Genomic DNA, 21,708 nt, shown 5'->3' with positions numbered 1-21,708 from the left:
TCTCTCTCTCTCTCTCTCTCTCTCTCTCTCTCTCTCTCTCTCTCTCTCTCTCTCACACACACACACACACACACACACACATACATGCACACACAAAGTATAGGACTGTGCATCTTGTGACAGCCCACTGACTTCCTCTGTGATATGTAAGATTCATCCTTAAGAGAGAAGCCAAGCAATAAGAATCTTGGGTTTCTAGGTTTCCACCCAGTACTCTGAACTACCGATGTGTGACCACTTCACACTGTTATTCCTACTATCACAGGGAGATGTTTAGCTTTCTGGACTCCTGTCTTATTACCTGAAATAACTTAGGGAAATGAGCAACTTGACCTCACTGGGCCTCAGTTTTCCCATCTGCCAAGTGAATAATCACCAGACCTACCTCTGAGCTGGCAAAAGAATAACATAACCCAGCAAGCACTGGGGTGGTGGGGCGCTCCAGGGTCATCAGCTCCTATTGCTAGCTATTCTTGGGCACCAACATGAGGGCTCAGGAAGTCCTGCTCTGTCTTCCATGGAAATGCTTTCCGAATGTCTGCCTCCCCTTCCTGCCTCTGTTGGCATTGCCAGAGTTCTGGGCCACCTTCCTGTAATGTCTACCTTTCTCTGCCACTCAACCAACCTCTGCCCAGGTGTTTCTAGAGTCATTGGCGACTCATGACCATTTCCTGAAGTTTCCTACAACCAACAGGCTACAATCCAAATGCCGTACAGTCAGAATAGAATCCGTAGGCAACTCTGTGGTCCCCTGGCATGCTGGAATCGTTAGCTGTGCTTCTCGTGACCCAAGAGTGCTAACTGGCTTTCCATGCCTGGGTTCTGAATGCCTGTTTGTTTTCAAGCTACTCTCTGTGTTGGTCAAATGAAGTTCCCTGTCCACAGTTTATGTGTTTTGGACCAAAGTGATGCACTTTCCCCCCTGTTATGTTTTAAACACAACACTTAGTTTTCCCAGTGAATACTAGGCATGGTTTGGATCCATCGCCTGGTCATGATTAATTTCTCTCCGGCATCTCATGTTGGACCTTGTTTATTTACACTAACAAGACAATTTCACAAGCAGCTTCCATATGAGGGCCCCCCCCACAGCACAGATGATGAAGGCTAGTTTGTGAGTGAGGGGAGGTTGAAATCAAGGTCCTTCCTGTTCTTGTCCTGCCTGTCCCTGCCACAAGCCCACAAACAACAAGCTGTGTGTGAGGGAATTGTCTTGTTCAGTTGCTTTATTCAGGTCTCCACCGTTTGACTTCATTCTTGAAGCTCGTCTTTTATTTGAAAGCGACGTTGGGATAGGAGAGAAAAAGGAAGCACGGAAGGAGAGGTGTAAAGGACAGATAGTCTCAAGGAGTCTGACCACTCAGTTGGGAAAGTGCCTACTCTGTAACCATGAGGACCTGGCTTCAAATCCAACCTAAAAGCTGAGCAAGATAGACCTACACTGGAGGGTTGGGTTAGTGTGGAGGGAACAAATACTTGGAGCCCATTGGCCATGCAGCCTGGCCAAATCAATGAGCTCCAGCTGCAGTGGGAAACCCTGTCCAAAATACAACGTAAGGAGCAACCTAAGACAACACCTGACAGTGACTTCCAGCACAAACACATGTGCCCACACCTGCAGGAGCACATACACACACAGACATGTGCACATTAGCACACATATGCACACATACACAGACAAACCGCTTCAAAAAATCAAGCTCTTAGGGACTTGTTAACCTGCAGCAGGCAAACACTCCCAGAAATATGTTCCCGGTGACTCTGAAAGTTAGGCCCTTCAAATCTTGGCCATTGTCACTGTTGTCTGTTGGGCACCAATAACCACCCTCACCTTGAAGAGAGACCCCACTGAAGGTCGAGTCAGATCTGAATAGCACACACAGTGCCTCACCGTAGACAGCTGTGATGGCTTAAATGAAGTCTCTATGTTTGAGTACTGTTTGGGAAGGATTAGGAGGTGTGGCCTTGATGAAAGAAGTGTGTCCCTGGGGCGTAGATTTTGAGGTTCAAGACTCAGGTCAGGCCATTTTAAATGTGTGCCCTCTGCCTCCTGCTTACAGTTCAGGATGTGAGCTCTCTGCTCTTGCTGCCTCATGACTTTGCCCCACCGTCATGGACTCTAATCCTCTAGAACCCTGAGCCTAACTAGGCACTTTCTTTTATAAGCTGCCTTGGTCATGGTCTTTTATCACAGTGGTAGAAAATTAACTAACACAGTAGTCTTTCTTTAAAGCTATTTTAATTGCGCTTTATTTTAACTGACATGTAGCAATTGTCACTATGTATAGAGTGTAGTGTGATATCAAAATACACACCCTGAAGATGAAGACTATTGTCTTATCTGTCACCTCCGGTGTGCATCATTTCTGCATAATGGGAACATTTGACTCTCTCTCTCTCTCTCTCTCTCTCTCTCTCTCTCTCTCTCTCTCTCCCCCCCCCCCCCAGCTATTTGAACATTTAAAATGCATTATGTTAACTGTAGTTAGCCTACCATGCTGCAGAACAAGTTGTCTGAGTTCTCAGAGCTAGAGACATGCTTCAGTGGTTAAGAGGACTTGCTACTCTTGCAGAGGACCCTAGCTAATTTCCTAGCACACACACACCCCCTTGGAAAGCTCATAACTGCCTGTAATTCCAGCTCCAGGGAGGCCCTCTTCTAACCTCTGCAGGGATTTCACTCACGTGTACAAACCTACATACAGACACATATGCACATTATTAAATAAAGTATTTTTGAAAAAAGAAATTGATCCTCCCATCCAATGTCATCTGTGTATATGTTTTTTTCATTCTTTTTCCAACCTCTCTTTCTCCCCATTTCTCACCATCCAGGCTCTGGTAACTACTATTCTGTTCTTTCTTCCTTTGCGATTAACCTTATTTTCCACATTTAAGTGTGCACATGTAGCATTTGTCAGCAGTGTTTCTTTTGAGAGGACAAGTTCTGGCTCCTTGGCCATATAGCTTATGAGTTATGGTGTATCCATCTTCTACCCATTGCTGTTTCTCAATGCTCTGAAACTGATGCTAAACCAGATGTGACATGTCTGCCAGGCTTTGCAATGAATAGCTGAAAAAGGAAGTCAGAGAAGCGTGGTGGGTGGGAGCATGGTCTGGGCAATAGATAAGCCCACTCCGGTCCCAGCTCTGCTGGCTACCTGCTCCCTCACTTGAGAAATGTCATCCCTTGGCTCTTCCATGCAAAATTAACTTTTGTCATCTGTCAAACAAAGACCCAGAGGAAATATCTCACTGGGTTGTTAAGAACATTAAATAGGATGTGTAGCACCGCACAGAACACCCAGAATGCTCAGCCCATGGACACTGCCACAGTGATGAAGATGAGTTGGTAGTTTTCTTTGAGAGCAGATGTGTGTGTGTGTGTGTGTGTGTGTGTGTGTGTGTGTGTGTGTGTGTGTGTGTGGTGTAAAATGTTCATGCATGTGAGGGCCAGAGGGCAACATCACATGTCTTCCTCAATGACTTTCTAACTCATCTTTTTGAGACAGAGTCTGTCACTGCATCAGGAACATACTGACTGGCTAAACTGAATGGCCAGAGAGTCTCAGGAATTACCCATCTCTGCCTCTTCTGTGCTAAGATTGCAGAGATGTGTGGCCAAGTCTGGATTTTTTATGTGGGTTCTGGAGATCGCAGGTTTTCATGCTTTCTTGGCAGGAACTTGACCCAATAAGCCGTCTCCTAAGTCTTTGGACAAGTGATATTCTTAAATCTCCATGTGATCCGAAAAGGATCCTACTCAAAATCTCAAACCAGAGACCCTGATTAGAGAGGGAACTTAGGATTAAACATCCTTACTAATGGGACAGACAGGAACAAATGGGGAAAGGGTGTATCAAGACGATACACTAAAACTCGCTTCAGAGGTCAGAGGCAGAGAGTCTGGAAGGAGAAGGCTAACTAACTGCCATGCCTGGAGCAGCAGCAGGTTGAAGAAAGAGCCATCCCATGTAAGCTGGACCATCCCCTGGGTGGGGTCTCTCATGTGGACACCCTGTCTTACTGGACTTGAATCACTGCATTTTTTTTCTTTTCTGACTAGCTGCTCTTTAAGACCCTCTCTACACCACCACAAATGAAAACCTTCCTAATGGCCGTCTGCTGGGCTGGGCTTTGCTCGCCATTGTTGGTGCACAAAAGCCCAGTCCCATTAAGATGGTCAGATACGTCCTGCCGTCTCACGGCCTTGTGCTCAAAAGCACTCAACGCTATTTAAAGCCCCCTTTTTCCAAAAATATGCTTTGGTCACATTTGTATACAGCCCATTAATTAAGGCCAGATTCGAAGCTTTCTGAACTGTCATTTCTATTAGGGGACATCAGGAAATAGAGGACTTCATTCTTCCAAGAGATAATTTAGACACAGGAGAAAAGCCAAGAGGTCCCTGAGTCCCCACAGCACTTACCTTCACTTCCAGGCCTGTTATGAAAAGGTTTCTTAGATAGAAGGGGACAAAAAGACTCTTTCATGAACATTTCATGAAATATCAACATTTTCTGCCAAACAGGAGATTTATTGGGTGGGAATATGGACACACATACACACACACACACACACACACACACACACACACACACACGAGACTTTGTCTGGGGCACCTTGGAAAGTGAAAATCAATCTAGGGAAAATAATCATGAGAGCAGATAGTCTTGAAGATAACAGCTTGGTTTTTCTGTGAGATTAAAAATAAATCAGTTTACAAACAGGCTCACCTAGAAAGCATAAGAATTAAAATGTATTTTCTCTTCTGTCTTTCTCCATGGGACACCCCTGGTTGCTTGATTGGAAGACATGGACTAATTATCAAATGTTTTTGTTTATTAACAAAACAAAGTTAATGGGATACCTACATCACATCCCTTCTCCTATGGCTCAGAGATCACCAAGGTGGAGAGGGAGAGAGGTTGAAAAAGCCAGCCGCGGGGGATAAACCGATTTCCCTATTTCACTGTTACAGAGTAGTTGCACATGTGAATTGACAGGGGCTGTGACTACATGCACAAGATTTGTGCAGAATGGAACCAGAAAACATCCCCGCATAGGAGGGGAGGGTGGTGGGGAAGCCTCACCCCTAGCTGAAGCATTGCCGATTGGTGGCTGTGGCCCTCAAAGGCTCCCCGTGCTCCAGCAGACGGTGCTACACCCATGCGTACTGGCAGCGCTACATGGATTCTGTGAATTTAAAACAAATCAAAACAAAACAAAATTTAAAAAAGGAGCTAGCATATGAAATTGGGGTACGGGGAAGATTGAGGAGCTGGGGAAGGAATTAGAGGGGAGGGAACGGGAGCGGACTCGATCAAAACGTATTACATGCATGGGTGAAGGTCTCAAATCAATAAAAAGAGCATCCAAAACCATGCTATGCAAAGACTGCATAGAATCACTGTATGTGTTCTTCCCCAGATTGCTATGGCTCAAGGGTATGGTATGGGAAATACTGACATGGACAATAATCACAGCCCTAAGACTAAGGGAATTCATGCTTACTGAGAGTTTATACTTCTACATATTAAATGTCAACACATTATTAATTTTCACACTTGATTCTTGAAAACTTGTGGAGTAGGTACTATTATATGCCCATTTTAAAGATTTTTTAAGTTCTTGTTTTTAATTGTTTATTTGGGTGGGGGAGAGGTGGGATACAGGCAAATGAATGCAAGTTGTACAGAGGCCAGAAGAAGGCATTGGATCCCCTGAGGCTGGAGTTTCAAACACTTGTGAGCTGCCTGTCATGGGTGCTGTCAACCACTTAGGTCCTCTGTAGGAGCAATATGTACTCTTAACCACCGAACCATCACTTTAGTCCTCATATGTCCATTTTATAGATAAGAAAAATGGAGGCTTAGCTTGTTTGATCATTTTCCCAAGGTCACAGATCTGATAGCTGGGGTCAGTTCTCCCATTTCAGGAGGTCTGTGAGATGTGAGGTTCCTGGTACTCTGGTACTTGATGGTGTCTCATCCTGGCAGAGCAGGAAACTTCCAGGCTTTGGAGACAGGCTAGGGCTTCATCATGATTTTGTTATATCATGTGACTTCCAACAAACCACTTTACTTTTTTTCAACTTGGTTCTTTAACTAAAATAGGGGAAAAAAAAGTTACCTTGTAGGTTCTTGTAAAGAAAGAATGAAATGTTAGTAGGAAAGTAATCAGAATTGCCCTCTATAACCCACTCCACGGTTCATGTATACTTTGATTAGCAAGGTCTAGTATTATTATTATTATTATTATTATTATTATTATTATTATTTTATACCCATTTGTACAAGGATCTAATCCCAAATCTCTTCATTCTTGGAATGAAGAAATAAGACATTCTATGAATCAGGTGGAAGTTAAGCTGTAGCCAGAAGAATTGTACTTAATTCAAGAATTATTACTACCTAATGTGTGCTCGTTCTGAAAGGAAGACAGAGTCAAATCCCATGTGTCCTTTTCTCAAGAGAAGAAATTAGCAACGGGCAGGGGATTGTGCCAGGCTTTAAGTAGATTAAACAACTTACTGTCAAATGAAGTTATTCAACAACAAAAGTATGGTCTCAGGCTGAGGAGATGGCTCAGTCAGTGAAGTGTTTGTCATTCAAGCTTGAGGACCTGAGTTCAAATCCCCAGCACCAATGTAAAAACTGAACATAGTACCCATATCTGTGACCCCTGTATGAGGGGCCAGAGACGAAGACAAATGGACCCCTCACTGACCAGCCAGTTTCAGGTTAATTAAGACCTTCTCTCAGCAAATAAGGTAGAGAGTGATAGAGAAAGCCATCTAATGATGACCTCTGGCCTGCACTCACATGCACATATGCACACACACAAGCGTGCACATATGTACACTACATAGGCAAACACCCAGAGAAAAGCTTTGCATAGTTGTGACTTACAGGACGTAACTGCTGTTCTCATCCCTCAGTTCTTTTGTGTGGTGGTGTGGTGATGGGCGTGGTGATGGGTATGGTGATGGGCGTGGCAGTGGGTGTGGTGGTGGGTGTGATGCTGTGGTGATGGATGTGGTAATGGGTGTGGTGACAGGCGTGGTGGTGGACGTGGTGATGTGCATGGTAGTGGGCGTGACGCTGTGGTGATAGGAGTGGAGTTGGGCGTGGTGGTGGGGTGGGATGGGGTGATGGGCGTGGTGATAGGCGTGGTGATGGGCGTGGTGGTGGGTGTGGTGGTAGGCGTGGTGTTGTGGTGGTAGGCGTGGAGTTGGACGTGGTGGTGGGGTGGGGTGATGGGTGTGGTGGTGGGTGTGGTGATGGGCGTGGCGTTGTGGTGATGAGGGTATGGTGATATAATCATGGGGATTCTGTGGTGTGCTGAGGGGGACATACATGTGTCAGGTGTCTCTGCCTTATTGACTTCAGACAGCGTCTGACCCTGACCTGGAAGCTCGCTGTTCTGGCAAGGCTGGCCAGCTCTAGAGCACTCAGGATCTGGCTACGTCAGCCCACAGTGCTGGGGAGTTGGGTGTGGCATTGACCATGAACAAAATACGTTATATGAAATTCCCTAAGACTTAATTAAAAATACCATTTTTTAAAAAATACAGAGTTACTAGATGAAATAGAACAGATCCAAAGAAATGTGAAGGCCGAGTCTGTTGGATTCACATTTGGTGGGGCAGGGGTTCGGGATGGGGTCTGCCTTAGACTCTTTGTTGTGACAGAAGCATTTAGAAAACTTTCTGTGCAGGACTGCAGGCAGCACGTGAGTAGCTGAGAAGATAATGCTGGCACTTTCTGCTGGGATTCAGCTTCGGGGGACGGCCTGGTGACAGTGAGGTGGCTCCCCTGCTTTGATACAAGCCCTTTTGGCTCCTTCCCCCACCCTGGGGCTGCCTAGGCTGCCGGCATTCTGGCACCAGGCTGGCTCCTGTCTGTTCGCCAGTCTTCCCTCTTCCAATCCCTCCACTGCCCTTGCCTCTCCCTCCTTCTCTCTCAGCAGCTGACATTTGGGATTCAGATCAGGGCTTTAGGCTGTGACCTCAGCCACCCTCCTCTACTAAGTCTGTACTAAGTCGTTTCACCCTGGTAGATCTTCAATAAATACCCATCCTCCTTCCTATTGTTTTGCTGTATGCCCATGAGCACCCCAGTGACCTTTCTGTATAGTGTGGGCAGCCTTGCCAACAGCCCCAAGTGACCAGAGACATCACTTATAGAAAGTGAATATAATTTTGTGTGGTGGTGTGGTGATGGGCGTGGTGATGGGCGTGGTGATGTCTCTTCTCCAAGCTGTGGTTGGCTCTGTACTGATGTTTGTTTACATTGGTCCTCCAGGAGAAATGCTTCTGTTTGTCCTTCTGCGTTGCCTGCACTCCTGTCTTTAAAGTACTCGAAGTTCCTTCTCTAGCTGACCAGCAGCCCATTGTTTAAGTTAGGATTGGGTGAAAGTTGTTTGCATCTCTTTGAATTTGCTGTGCTCACTTTCAGTTGGCTTTAAATAAAGCATAATAACATTGAGTTCCTCCCACATGTTGAGGCTTTTCATGAGTAAAGAGACCCATTACTGTCAGAAAAACTAACTCAGAAAATTTAGAATATACATTCATTAATTACTACCACTAGTTAGTATGTCTTACTACCTTAAACGAAGCATTTGTCAGAGCGTGAAGACAATGAATCATTCTCAAACACTTCTGCATCTGCAGAGTTATATACACCCGGGATGTAATGGTCCTGAAGCTGTTGCAGCCTCGGGCATTCGCTTCTCCCCATCTGGAATCAGGGACCTAAGTGTCTACGTAATGGCTAGGAGGAAATGATCAGCTTGTTTAAGTGACAGGTGACATCAGGAAGTCTTCTGAGCCCAAGGAATGACATGCTGACAGCAGCACCTTGGAAAGATAAATCTCACGTGCACATGCAGAATAGATTACCTCAAACCGTGAGGCTTTGCCTTGAGTCCACATCTGGGGGCATGATTTAAAAACTCAGAAATATGGTTAGGATTTTAAGGAACGGACTGGAGAAAATTAAGAACCGTCAAGGTTCCATCAAGGAAGGTGAAGGATCAGTATTTATCCAACGGGTTAACATGTCCCAGATATTGGTTGACACAAGTTTGTATCCTTGGTGTGGTCACTGGGAAGCACACGCAGGCAGGTGTCATGTCTGCCATTACCCTACCTTTTGGATTAGAGTCACAAAAGCAAGGAAATATTCTGCCAGCGTGAGCCTTATTCATCTGGCTGCCACCTGCCTTGTCGTTATGGAACATACTGACTTTGACAGATAGCCCTGTTCTTAGCCATCCTTCGGAAGATGAATAAAGGAGCCTTCATGTTTAAATATTTTAGCCAAATGCCTTCCTTCTGAGAATGCATGAAGTGCAATGTCTTCATTACCTAGTGAAATAAATGTTCATATCGGATGTGTACGTGGTTAGAAGAACGAATAAGGAAGAGTTATCTCTAGTTTCATGGTGACTATCAGAGCCTGAACGAGTAAGCACTCAGAGTGGACCATAACATCTCCCAAGAAACCTGATGTTTTTCCTTAAGTCATAAATATTAACTGGAAGTTTCCCAGAAAGACAAATGAGAAAACTAGCCACGATTTCAGTGAGAACTTTGAGACCTATGAAATTCAGCATAGGAGGAAGGGTTTGTGTGATACTCACCCCACACTGCAGAAGTGATGCGTATGACAGAGGTTTTCACAGAAGCCATAGGGGAAGCTGTAGAAGAGGCTGTTATGTTCTAGTCAGTCCTCGTGTGAGGAGAGGCCTTGGGCTGGGAGCTGAGCCTGTGTGGAAGGGTCTTAGGGAGAACTGGAAAACAGCCCAAGAAATATAAACAAATATATGTGCCCCTTGTGCAACCAGCAACCAGGCTTTATTCTTACTGGGGAAGAGGAATGTCCACTGCCCCAAGGACTGTCCAACCAGCAGAGAAGGAACCGGGCTCCTGAGCCATAAGGCCCTTACTTGTACCTCACAGCCACCTCCCCTGTGTGACCTTTGACATAAAACCTCTCTGAACTTTACTACAAGTAAGAAGAATGATTCCTACCTCTCAAAACTCTTGAGAATTCAAAAGGATGGTAGGTGAGATTTTGAGACCATGGTGGATGGTCCAGTCAAGAACTGTCACATATATTTCTGTGGCTTCCTACCATTCAATTTTCTAAGGGATGCTTGAATCTCTGTGTGCGTGTTTTCTGTCTACAGTTCATCTAAAGGCTGTGGTCCAGCATGCCTGAGTTACAGGCTCCCTCTGACTACCTCTCTTGCAGTTCCTAAGTCAGCATGATCTCTGTTCTCTGAGACTTTACCATAGCTGACCTCCAAGAACAATTGCAAATTTCACACTTAAAGCCACATTTTTTTAAAATACAAATAAATGCTAGGGAGATGTCTTCATTGGCAAAGTGCCTGACATGAGTTCAGTTCCTTAGCACCAACAAGAAAAGCTAGGCATGGTAGTACATGGTGGTTACCCCACACATCAAAGGCAGAGACAGGAGGATCCCTTGGAACTAGAAGGATCTAGCTGAATGCTGAGCTCCAGATACAGACAGAGAATCTGTTTCAATACTAGGCAAAGGGACAAGAGGGATGATTCAGTAGTTAAGGGCACTGATCGCCATTCTAGAGGACCTGGGCTCGATTCCCAGCACCCACATGGTGGCTCATAACCATCTGCAACTCCCAATTCACTCTTCCAGACTCTGTTAGACTCACACTCGGTGTACAGACAGACGTGCAGGCAAAACACCCATATACATAAAATAAACTTTAATTTAAAAAAAGCAAGACAAAGAAGGATGAAGGAAGACATTCAATCTCAACATCTGGGCTCCACTTGCACACCCTCACATGTGCACATGAACCTGCACACATGGACATGCACACACATACATATGAAAAGCAAGAGATAAGAAATCTTTCTGAAGGGGAAGATTGCATAATTAAATTATAACCAAAATAATAATAATAATAACAACAGAAGTAATTTTAAAAAATCCCCAGAAGTCTTGTTCACCATTATCCCAGAACATTATCAAAATGTAACTCGATCCCTGTGATTACAGCTGTGCTGTTACTCTGGCCAGACCCCCCACCTGAGAACCATATGTGAACAGAAGTGGAATTTCAGGGGCCTGTACAAGCAGACCAGCCCTCCTTTGGGTGCAGAGGTGTGTGTGCCTTGTGTGGGATAAAGCAGCCAGATTTCCGATGAGCTGAGTACTGAGTGAATCACAGGGAACCTCACAAACATAGGGCTGACCCCCATCCTGAGATCCTTTCCCATGCCGGTTCTGAACAAGCTCCCTTCACCTGCCTCGTGTATTAAGCCTCACAGGAGGTCTGCGAATTATCCTTCAATGCTGTCATTTTACAGGTAGCAATGTCACCCGTGGCTGTAGGATATGTTGGGAATGTTCTTAGGTAAACAGCCATGGATCTAGAAAAAGACTCACAAAAGGACAGGCCCACGGAGGAGACGCCTTCAGATTATGGAACTGGAGAGAGGCTAGGACCTAACGCCCAGAGTCTTAAGGCAGGTAGATAGGTACAAGCCTAGATGGAGACCTCAGTGACAATTTAGCAGAACTGGGAACTGGAGGTGTTTTAAGTCCCAGCAGGTGAACTTCAGATTCGAGGTCACCACCCTCTGGGTCCTCTCCTCCCACTTGGGGCTTCTCAGTGGCTCTTCACCGGCTCCCATTTTCCCTCCTGCCTTTTCTCTCTCTCCTCCCCCTCCTTTCCAGCCTTGGAAAGCAGGCTTTTCTTTATTGTTGTATGTTTTGCATGCTGGAGATCAAACCCAGGACCTTAAACATACTAGGCAAGTGCTGTAACAGTGAGCCATATCTCTAGCCTGAAGCCAATCCTTCCCACGTGGCCTTACGTCGAGTTAGCCGTTGTCTGTTATCTTCCTGCCATACTTTCTGCAGAACCCCAGACCTCAGACTCAACATTGCCCACCCAACCAGTTCATCCATTCTAAAAGGAGTGTCTGCAGTTTACAAGGAGTAGCTACTGAGCCTGTGTGGATAAAACAGCCCTCCCCTAGTCAAAGGAGCATAGTTAAGACAGGAAAGAGGTAGTCCATGTGATGGAGGAAAGAGTCAAACCCGAGCTGAGGAAGGAGGACACCATGGTGTCATGAGAAGGAGGCTGTAGGCAGGAAGTCCTCGCCCAGCCAACTTGGAGAAGTCCCTTTACTTCCTGGGACTTGGTTTCTTTGTCTGTAGAGGAGGAGGCTCACTCCAGATCCTTCAGTGCTTTTGAGGACCCAGCTTCTCAGGGGGATGAGATTTCAAACATGTCCTCTCTCCACCTTTGCCCCCACCCCACCCCCATTATAAACATCACAGCCGGAAGGAAGCTTTCCAAAAGCATTTTGTTTTCCATTTGAAGCCAAAGAGTGATCATGTTGTGTTGTCTTCGTTTTGACTGGATAGAGACGTGGTTGTCGTTGAGAGGGCTGGGGTCCAACTTGAGTAAAGACGGAAGAGTGTACAGTAAACAGAAACTGACCTAGCAGGTCAAATGATTCCAGAGTGCAGCAGCATCGGCCTCCATGAGTGCCTCCCAAAAGGAGAAAGAATTCCTTTAAACTGTCTGTGGAGAAACCTGTGGCAAAGCACAGATCTCCTTACATCCCGCTTATTGACCTGAAAATGCATAGAGCAAAGGGTGCTGGTATAAGCTGATGACAGGTAAGACCAGAGGCAGGAGCCAGCTCTGTTCACTAGTACATGGGCAACCTGAGCAAGTTCCAAAATCTCTCTGAGAGCTGGACCTCACTAGAGATGGTTGCTCTGGGAATTCAACACCATGAGGGAAACAGTCCCCCAAGCACTTCAGGAACATAGACGCTGTCGGGAGGGAGCAACTGAAAGGAGTCACTGCAGCTTCGATTTGTGGAATACTTTATGCTGAACAGGTTCCTACTGTGACAGTAGTTTGGCTTCTCTTCATTCTCTCAGAACCTCCACATAGCAAGCAAAAAGGTATAAGTAACAACTCTTAAAAACAAGAGAACATAGCCTTAGAGCAAGTGGCCAACTTGCCCAAAACTTTTCACTGAGCATGTGGTTCAGCTGAAAAATCCACTTTTTTTTTTTTTTTTTTTTTGGTCCAGAAAGTTCTGGGTTATTCCATTTGCCCTTTGGTTATTCCTCATTGACAAGAAACAAGCACATGGAAAGTCATGAGGGTGGCTTACAAGATGTGGCTTCCAGCATCCAGAAAGGATGGAGCCACTTTGGTGGTTCAGTCTTCAGAGCATCGGGGAACAGTCTGATTCAGGATTTAGAATACTGCCTGCGCCCTGGCTCCAGTAAATCTGGCAGGTGAACCATATCTAGTCTAGAAGCCGGATTCAGCTGTCATCTTCTGTTCTTGTGAATAAAGTTTTATTGAGAGAGCTTTCAGATTACAATAGCTCAACTGGGCCATGATAACAGAGACCATGTGGTCTAGCTCTGTACAAAAGATTTGCTGACAGTTGAGAAGTAGAACAACACTTTACAGACTTCTGTGTACTCAGGAGTTATCTGTGGGTACTGTTAAGCTATAGGTTCTGTCTGTGCCTAGGGAGGGGCCCAGGATTTCTTCTAAACATAAAAGCCACTGGTGAAACTGGTACCTCTGGTTGTGATTGGATCTGTGAGCTCAAGCTGCCTGTGCTCCAGAAGGTGTAGAGATCTGGCTAGTGTCCAAGCAGCCTCCACTTGAAGTAGGGCTCTCCACCCAACAAATTCTGTCCCCCTTAGTTGAAAGTCTGCTTCCAGAACTCAATGCTATAGAGTGACAACTATAGAGTGGTTTTCCTTTGCTTCTTTGTTGTAGAAATTTCCCATTCTGACACCTTGACCGCCAGGTCCTCAGCCTCTGATGGACACATCCCAACCAATGTAGGATTTTCCTAATGCCAGGCCTCTTCTGAGACCCTGAGAACTTACAACACAATTTTGCCAGATTCGTCTAGTGTCTTTAAACTGAATTCACTGAGTAGGTTTAAAAACTGTACGTCCAGAGGTTTCTATTCCTCTACACAATGAATGTACGGACACCTTACTTTTGTATATTATGCTTGTCATTAATCATTCCATGTCCCCTTCCCCCACCCCATCTCAGTCCCTGGGAAGTCAAAACATGAAAGCTAAGTGTTTGGCGTGTAGCTTGGGATGTCTTGCTTGCCTGACAGGTCTTTAAACACTGCTGTACTTGGTTCTTACCCAACTGTACCCCACAGGAGTGCCAACGTTCTCTTCTGGTTGCATCCGTTAGTGAGGTCTTACTCTCTGATGGAACAGGATGGGCCCTGAAACGTGACAGCCGTAGGCTTGATTAAAAGCAGCTTCCAAACTCGGGTTCTCATGCTTATGTGCCAAGAACTTTAATTAGCTGAGCCCATCTTCCCAGGCCATTAGATAATAACTTTTTGCATTCTGTATAACAATTAAGACAGAACAGAGCAAAGAGGGCATAGGTGATTCAGGATGGGGCAATCGGGGTCAACTGAGAGCAACTCCCTGGCCTCAGTCTTGCCTCATATGAACCTGTGCCCAGCTCCCTTGAAACATTCACAAGCCATATTGAAGTACGTTTTTTTGTGTCTTTATTCTTAGACCAATGACTGACAACTTTATTTTGTTTTTAAGATTATAAATATGTTAGTCTTTGTGGACAGGACGGTCTGTTACTATGACTACACTGCCCTACCATTATAACCCCCAAGATCCAAAAACAATAAGTAAACAAATGGCATGTTTGTGTCCAGGTTGGCCTCTATTTACAAACCCAGGACTTGGGCCTGATTTGGCCTGGAAGCTGTGGTTTGCTAACTCAGGTTAGACTCTCAGCAGGATCTGGCTGTTTCCTCTTCATAGCTGCTCTGCCCTCACATCACATGGCCCGCTATTGAGATTAGCACAGAAAACTTGCCGAATGATTCTCAGGGTGAAGGGTACAAGCACACCTTTGAGAACCTTTTAATAATAATAACAACACAGAGAGAAAGAGCCAACATTTCCCAGGAGCCTATGTGTTGTTTAACTATTTCCCTATGCTGAACACTAAGGATGATCCCAACGTTTTTATTATTGATAATAACACTGTGATGGGCTCTATCATCCTGAAACTATTGGCCTCATTTCTTATCATTTCCTTTGCATAAATTCCCAGAAGTATGCAACACTTGAAGCAGCAGAGATTGCTGAATTGCTTTCTCAAGAAGGTGGAATTCATCTACGTTCCTCACAGTGACATGAGAGAGAGCTTTATCATACGCAGAAGACTTCTTTCAACGGAACGTCATCCATAAAAGTTGTGGGCTCCATATGTATTTCCACATATTAGTTCACCATAAATACAGGAGAACTAGTGTTAGCGCCAAATCACTTTAATATTCTCCCACACTGCTGTAATGGCATGCTTCTAAAAGTTCCATGCCTTACCTCTCGAAGTCACCTTGTCTGCCAGTAGAGGTTGCCCTGCTTTGTGTGTTCGTGATACACGTAGAGAACACTTGCTTCCCATTAGGGAGTTGGAAACCACCCCCACTATCTGAACGCCTGGCACCCCCCCCTCCGTCATGATGGACAGAGCCTCCTCCCTATACAATTCACCACCAAATATGTCATCCAGATTGCTCATTTCCCTCAGGAAATCTCATTTAGGTTCATTTTGGCACACAAATTGAGGGTAATTCTTGAGCAATTTCTCTTTTGACGGCTTGCAACATGTAAAATTTTCCTACAATGTGTTGCGAAAGAAATCGCTGGAAAAATACTAAGAACATCTGATACTTGTCCGATCACCTTTGTAACAGCGAGATAGACCTCTTTTGAAAGGCAGTACCTGGTGAACAGAGAACACAAACTCGTGGCGGGTGGGTGGGAAGCAGATGTTGGCTCTGGATGTTATCAGTAGATGCTGTTTGAACAGTGAGAATAAAGGAGCCATGTAAGGAGTTCTCTTGGGGTCTCCCGTGCCTTCCCTTTGGCTTTTTAGCCTTTTTTGAATTTGTCTGAATGAAGAAAGTATTTCTAGTTGAGGAGTGTTGTAGAAGAAGGGACGGGTCCTCTGGTTACATGGTAATGAGGTTTACTTAAAAATAGATGCTTTTCAGGCATAATCAAATATATAAAAATGATAATAACAAGCCCCAGCATTCTCTGAGAAGCTGCCACAGCACATCAAGGGTTCTATCTCTGGCCCTCATTTCCTCATTCTAAAGACCTGAAGAGGTCAATACTACAGCATCTCCAGTCACAAACCCAAAGGCACCCAAAAGCCAACTCAACTGGTTATGCAAAGAGCCAGGACTCATAAGCACAGAGCAAGGACAGGACCCAGGACTTGTAGACTCCCATGCTTATCTTAATATGATGACACTTTGCTGGGGCCTCCAAAAGAGTTTGGGGCTAAGCCACCAGTTCTGAGTCATCTCCATTAGACAGGAGTTGATCAGCATCCTGATTCACAAGCCAGAGTTCCAGCCACTGATATCTCAGGATAGATTGTCTCCAGCACCTTGTGGAGAAGTAGCCTAGCTGTCATCTCACATTAAGTTAGAGACAAAGCCAGGCACAATATTATTCCCGGTTCAATATTCTTCCCCTCATTCCACACTGCTTTTCCTGCTAGATGGTGGCATCGAGTACACTTAACAATTGCATGTCAGTGTTCTTGAGGGGAGGTGTCCTAGTTTGCTTCCTTTCTTGCTGTGTTTAAACACTCTGACTATAGATGGGGTTATTTGTATTTTATATTACACTTCCAGGTCTCAGTTCATTGTTGAAGGGAGTCAGGGCAGGAACTCAAGGCAAGAACCTGATGCATCAACCACAGAGGAATGTTGCCTGCTGGTACACTCAACAGTTTTGAGCACTGGCTCAAGCTTACCATTTTTTTGTATAGCCCAGGAATGCCTGCTCTAGAAATGGTGATGCTCACAGTGGGCTGGGCCCTCCTACACCTGTTAATGATCAAGAGGATCGCTCATGGACATGCCCACAGACCAAGCAAGTCCACACCTGAGGATCCTTCTCTTGGATGACCCTAGTCTAGATCAAGTTGACAATTAAGGTTAACCAGGACAGGGAGAATCAGCTGTTGACAAAAAGGAACCATTACCCATATGATAGTATATCACAGAACCATACCCTCCAAATGTATAGAAATAATGGTAAAATTCAAATACAGTCTACTCTTTAGTTAACACTACAGTGCCAATGCTGGCGGTAGACGTGACTTTGACAATGCATAGTGTGATGTCATCATTAGAGGAATCTGGGTAGAAGGTCAACAAAACTCTCTATAGAGCTATAGCTAGGGCTGATCAACTTTTCTGTCTTAGTTATATGTTGATCTGCTAAGACACCATGAGCAAGACAACTTATAGAGCGGGCATTAAGGGCTTACAGTTCTGGGGGGTCTAAGAGCTCATGATGGCAGCCATGAAAGAATGGCATCATCTAAGAGTTCCCATAGCAAGATTTCAGCAGGATACAGAGAATCTATTGGGAATGGAACAAGCTCACCCATAGTGACATTCCTCCTTCAACAAGACTATGCCTCCTCAACCCCAAACAGCCAACTGAGTACCAACTATTCAAATGCCTGAGACGGATGGAGAACATCTCATTCAGACCACCACATTGTCCATAATCATCAATTTAGTTAGACTCTTGGCTTTGGTAGAGTAGGATCTATCTTCTTTTTAGGTTTGTTTATTTTTATTTTATGTGTGTAAGTGTTTACCTATATGTCTGCATGTGAACCACATGCATGTAGCATCTATGGAAGCCAGAAGAGGATATCAGATCCCCTGAAACTGAAGTTATAGATAGTTGTGAGCCTCCATGTAGGTGATGGGAACCAAGCCCAGGGTGTAACCACATGCTTTGTCACCCAGCCACTTTGTTTCCTGAAGTAACGACTCTGAGACTGAACTATTACAATAAATGCCTAAGCCAATAGCTTTGGATTGTTTCCCGACTAGTTCATAACTCAATTATCCCGTTTATCCTATTCTGTGAGTGCCACATGGCTAGTCACATGGCTAGTCACCTCTTCTTGATTTCATGTGTCTGTCACCATCAGTGGTCCAGGGTAAATTCCTCCCCACGCCTCACCCCGCACCTGTCTCTATCCCAGAATGTTCTCTCTGCCCCACAATTTCCACCTCCCTACTTCCTGACTAAGGTAATGGACCAACAGCATTTTATTAACAAGGAATGCTTTCATACATGGCACAAGAGTTTCTCTCTACACCTCTTCAAGAGCAGCCAGTGCTCTTAACCAATGAGCCATCTTTCCATCCCCAGGGTCTCTATCTTACAGAACCTCTGAACTGACGATAGTAGCAGTTCTTGTTTCAAAGTAAGTGAGAATGCAAGACAGCGAGGGTGTGGCTATCATCTTTGTTGCTGTCCTGCTAAAATGTTCAGGGGGTGAACACTTCCTTTAAAGGGGAAGACAGACGTAACAAGCATTGCATTTTGAAAGGGTAATTGGATATGGATGACTATGTTGTGGTGATGTCCTGTTATTGTCAGAAATAATGTTTTACAGAGAAGCTATTTGTGGAGAGACCAGTGATTACTGACTATCAGTGATGACTGATGGACTGACTGTGCACTCGGGAATATGGAAGCAATAAGAGAGAATACGGTGCCTGCAGAAAAGTCAGTCAAAGCCAAGGAGCAAACGTAAACACCTTCTGATCTGACCCCAACTACAGCATTCAACCCGTAGGACCCACGTGGATAGACCCACGGTTATTTAAGGCAATCAGAAGTGAGCTTTGAATGATCTGCTGGCCACTCCGCTCCCATGATGCGGTCTCATGGTTGCTATTAGATTCAAAACCCAAAACAAGCCTGTGAGTCAGTGAGCATATGTCTTAAGTTTTAGAATACCATTCTGATTTCATCTTCTGTAGCCCCAGACCCCAGTGAATAATCCTGTAATCCCAATATTTCATCATCCAAACTACATTCTGCTTGCTTCCATCTGCCCATGGAAATGTGACAGAATTCTCTGCTCAGACCGTGAGTTCCAGTTTTAGATTCAGGAAACGGGATCATAAGCCCCGTGGAGCCAGCTTGGGCAGCGGGAGAAAGATTTCAATCAAGATCATTCTGTTTTGTTCCAAAGCTTTATTTTTAATGCAAAATAAAAAATTATCTAATAGAAACATAAATGGTTGATGGGAAAATAAAGAAGAAAAAATTGAATAATGAAATTGGGGGCATAGGATTCAAGTTAGAGAAGAGTTTCCACAAATGAGATTAACCACCGTATAAAGAAGCCTGTTACTGGAAGCCTGCCTGCCGGCCATGCAGCCTGATGATGCTTTGGGCATTGGGCTTGAGGAAGGGCCTCCAAGAAACAAGCAAATGTGTGTGCACTCCAGTCTCCAGAACCACAGTTACCAGTGGAGACTCAAAGACTGAGCTCTAAGCACCCGTGAAACTGGGCCAGGAAACAGCATGGGGGGGGGGGGTGACTTTGTCACATGGTAGTAGGATCTGCCATGTAGAACAGACTTGGAGGCAAACCTCAGTTTTAAGTGAGGTATTTCCTGTGTGGTTCCAAAGAGATTTAGGAAATTCCCAGCATGGGACATCCGTGACCCTCCATAGTCCAGGGTGGGAGCCAGGGGTATAAAACCATCTCCACTGCCCCAATTATAGAAATGTCAAACCCTACTTCCTTCCTATTCACTTTCTCCTGATCAATTACCTCAACCGAATGAACTATTGAATTGGTCTGTCTTGTTTATTGTGTGGGGCCCCTAACCTACACCCTTGAGGATACATTTCATGAGTAGCTGAAACAGAAGGCTCTTGCCCAGAGTAGAGGCTATGTGCATATCAGTTCAATAAAGGCGTGTATGAACTTTAAAAAATTTATATGTCTATGCATGTGGGTATATGGACATACAACTTATATGTGCATGTGGCGACCGGCGGTTGACATGGGCTGTTTTCTTCTGTTCCTTTCCATGTTTCTCTTTGAGTCTCTTACAGAACCGTTTGTCACTGGTTGGCTAGACTGGGAGACTCCAGGAGCCTTCCCGTGTTGAGGCTCTAGGCACTTACTGCCGTGCTTGGATTTTTTACATGGGTGCTGGGCTCCAAACTCAAAACCCCATGCTTGTACAGCAAGGGCTTTGCCATTCTGAGTCATTCCCTCAGTCCCGGGAGCAAGGGAAGAAGTTCGGTTAGAGGCAGAAGATCTTCCGCCAACCCTTCTCACTTCTTCCTTCCAGAAGCTCCTGATCTGTGCCACAAAACCTTTTCTATCTTTTTTTTTTTTTCAGAGCATTGGATGTGATGACTTCCTGGGATCTGACAAAGTCGTGGACAAGTGCGGGGTGTGTGGAGGTGATAACACAGGCTGCCAGGTGGTGTCGGGAGTGTTCAAGCATGCCCTCACCAGCCTGGGCTACCACCGAGTTGTAGAGATTCCCCAAGGAGCCACAAAAATTAACATTACAGAGATGCACAAGAGCAACAACTATTTAGGTGAGTCCACTTATCTTCTCCACACAGGCACAAGAGACCGTCGCTGCCACTGATGAATCTGTTGCAGGATGCTGAGGTGAACACAGTGGTGGCCAGGCATTCCAGGACATTCGGGAAGTGTCATTAGGGTCTTCTTGACCTGCCCGCTGGAATGGGGGTGGGGTGGGGGGTATCCTTTCAAGAACTAAATAGTTGATGTCTATATATTTAAATCTGGCTTTACTCTTCTCCAGAAAGCTGTGGTCAACAAACAAAGAGTGGGCAACACACTCTTCTGAGCTGAGAGGAGCTCTTTGTCAAGAAGGGAGGCCTGCTAGTCTTTGTTCTCTTGGGAATTGGGGGACAGGGACAGCTGGTGATTCCTCCCAGACTTTCACTCCCTGGAGGCCTTCTCTCTGCTTCATCTGCCTGGGGTCCCAGGCCCTTGTGTGTCTTCTGAACTGCAGCAGAGCCCTCAGAAGTCACCTCAGCAATACCCACTTCCCTGCAGGCCAAGCCTTCCCGGGCTTTCTGGACAGCTAGGTCATTTGAATCCCTTCCACTGTGCAGCAGTCACGAAGCGAGCAGTTACCAGTTTCCACTTCAGATCAGCATAGGTACGTCAGTTAAGCAGAGATTATAGGGGTGCCATTTCTGCTTTTTGAGACAGGTCTTGATCCATATCCCAGGCTGGTCTAGAAGTCATAATGTAATCCAGACTGGCTTTCCTCCTCCAGGCTGGAATCCCAGTCGTGTAAGTCACCAAGCCTGGCTAAAGGTATCATTTCTTCAAGACATTTAATGGGCAGAAATAGCAGAAATAGACATTTCCTCTTTCATTATTTGTTGAAGAGGAACTTGTTTAGAACAAATAATGTGCCAGGCAATATATTTACGGCTTTTCCTGTATAAAATCCTGAAGCACTCTAAACAACCTATAGCTTACAAGCTTGTTTTACAAATAAAACAGAGACGTACAGAGATCATAGAACTTGTCAAAGTCACACAGCAAGGAAGCATCAGAGCTTGGAATCAAACCAGAGGAGTGTAGCTCTAGGCGTGGAAGTTTAGTGTGAGAGAATACCCATTGGATTTGTCCACTATACCACCGGTCAGTGTGTACTAGGGGTTTTTGTAGTGTGGTATGTGTGTCTGTGTCTATGTCTCTCTCTCTCTCTCTCTCTCTCTCTCTCTCTCTCTCTCTCTCTCT

The 21,708-nt window shown here is 45.2% G+C and overlaps 1 protein-coding gene across 1 annotated transcript in view; it reads left to right on the top strand.

Moving 5' to 3' along the window:
- Thsd4 (thrombospondin type 1 domain containing 4) overlaps nucleotides 1–21,708 on the top strand; it is a 533,316-nt gene that overhangs the window by 433,451 nt on the left and 78,157 nt on the right. The window contains exon 7 of the mRNA XM_028774578.1: nucleotides 20,315–20,519. Within this exon, the coding sequence (XP_028630411.1) occupies nucleotides 20,315–20,519 (205 nt within the window). The remainder of the gene's footprint in view (nucleotides 1–20,314; nucleotides 20,520–21,708) is intronic.

This window comes from Grammomys surdaster, unplaced genomic scaffold, assembly GCF_004785775.1.
Source record: "Grammomys surdaster isolate TR1022 unplaced genomic scaffold, NIH_TR_1.0 241, whole genome shotgun sequence".
NCBI lineage: Eukaryota > Metazoa > Chordata > Mammalia > Rodentia > Muridae > Grammomys > Grammomys surdaster.
Note: the sequence above shows the minus strand (reverse complement) of the source record. Positions and strands in the feature narration are given on the sequence as shown.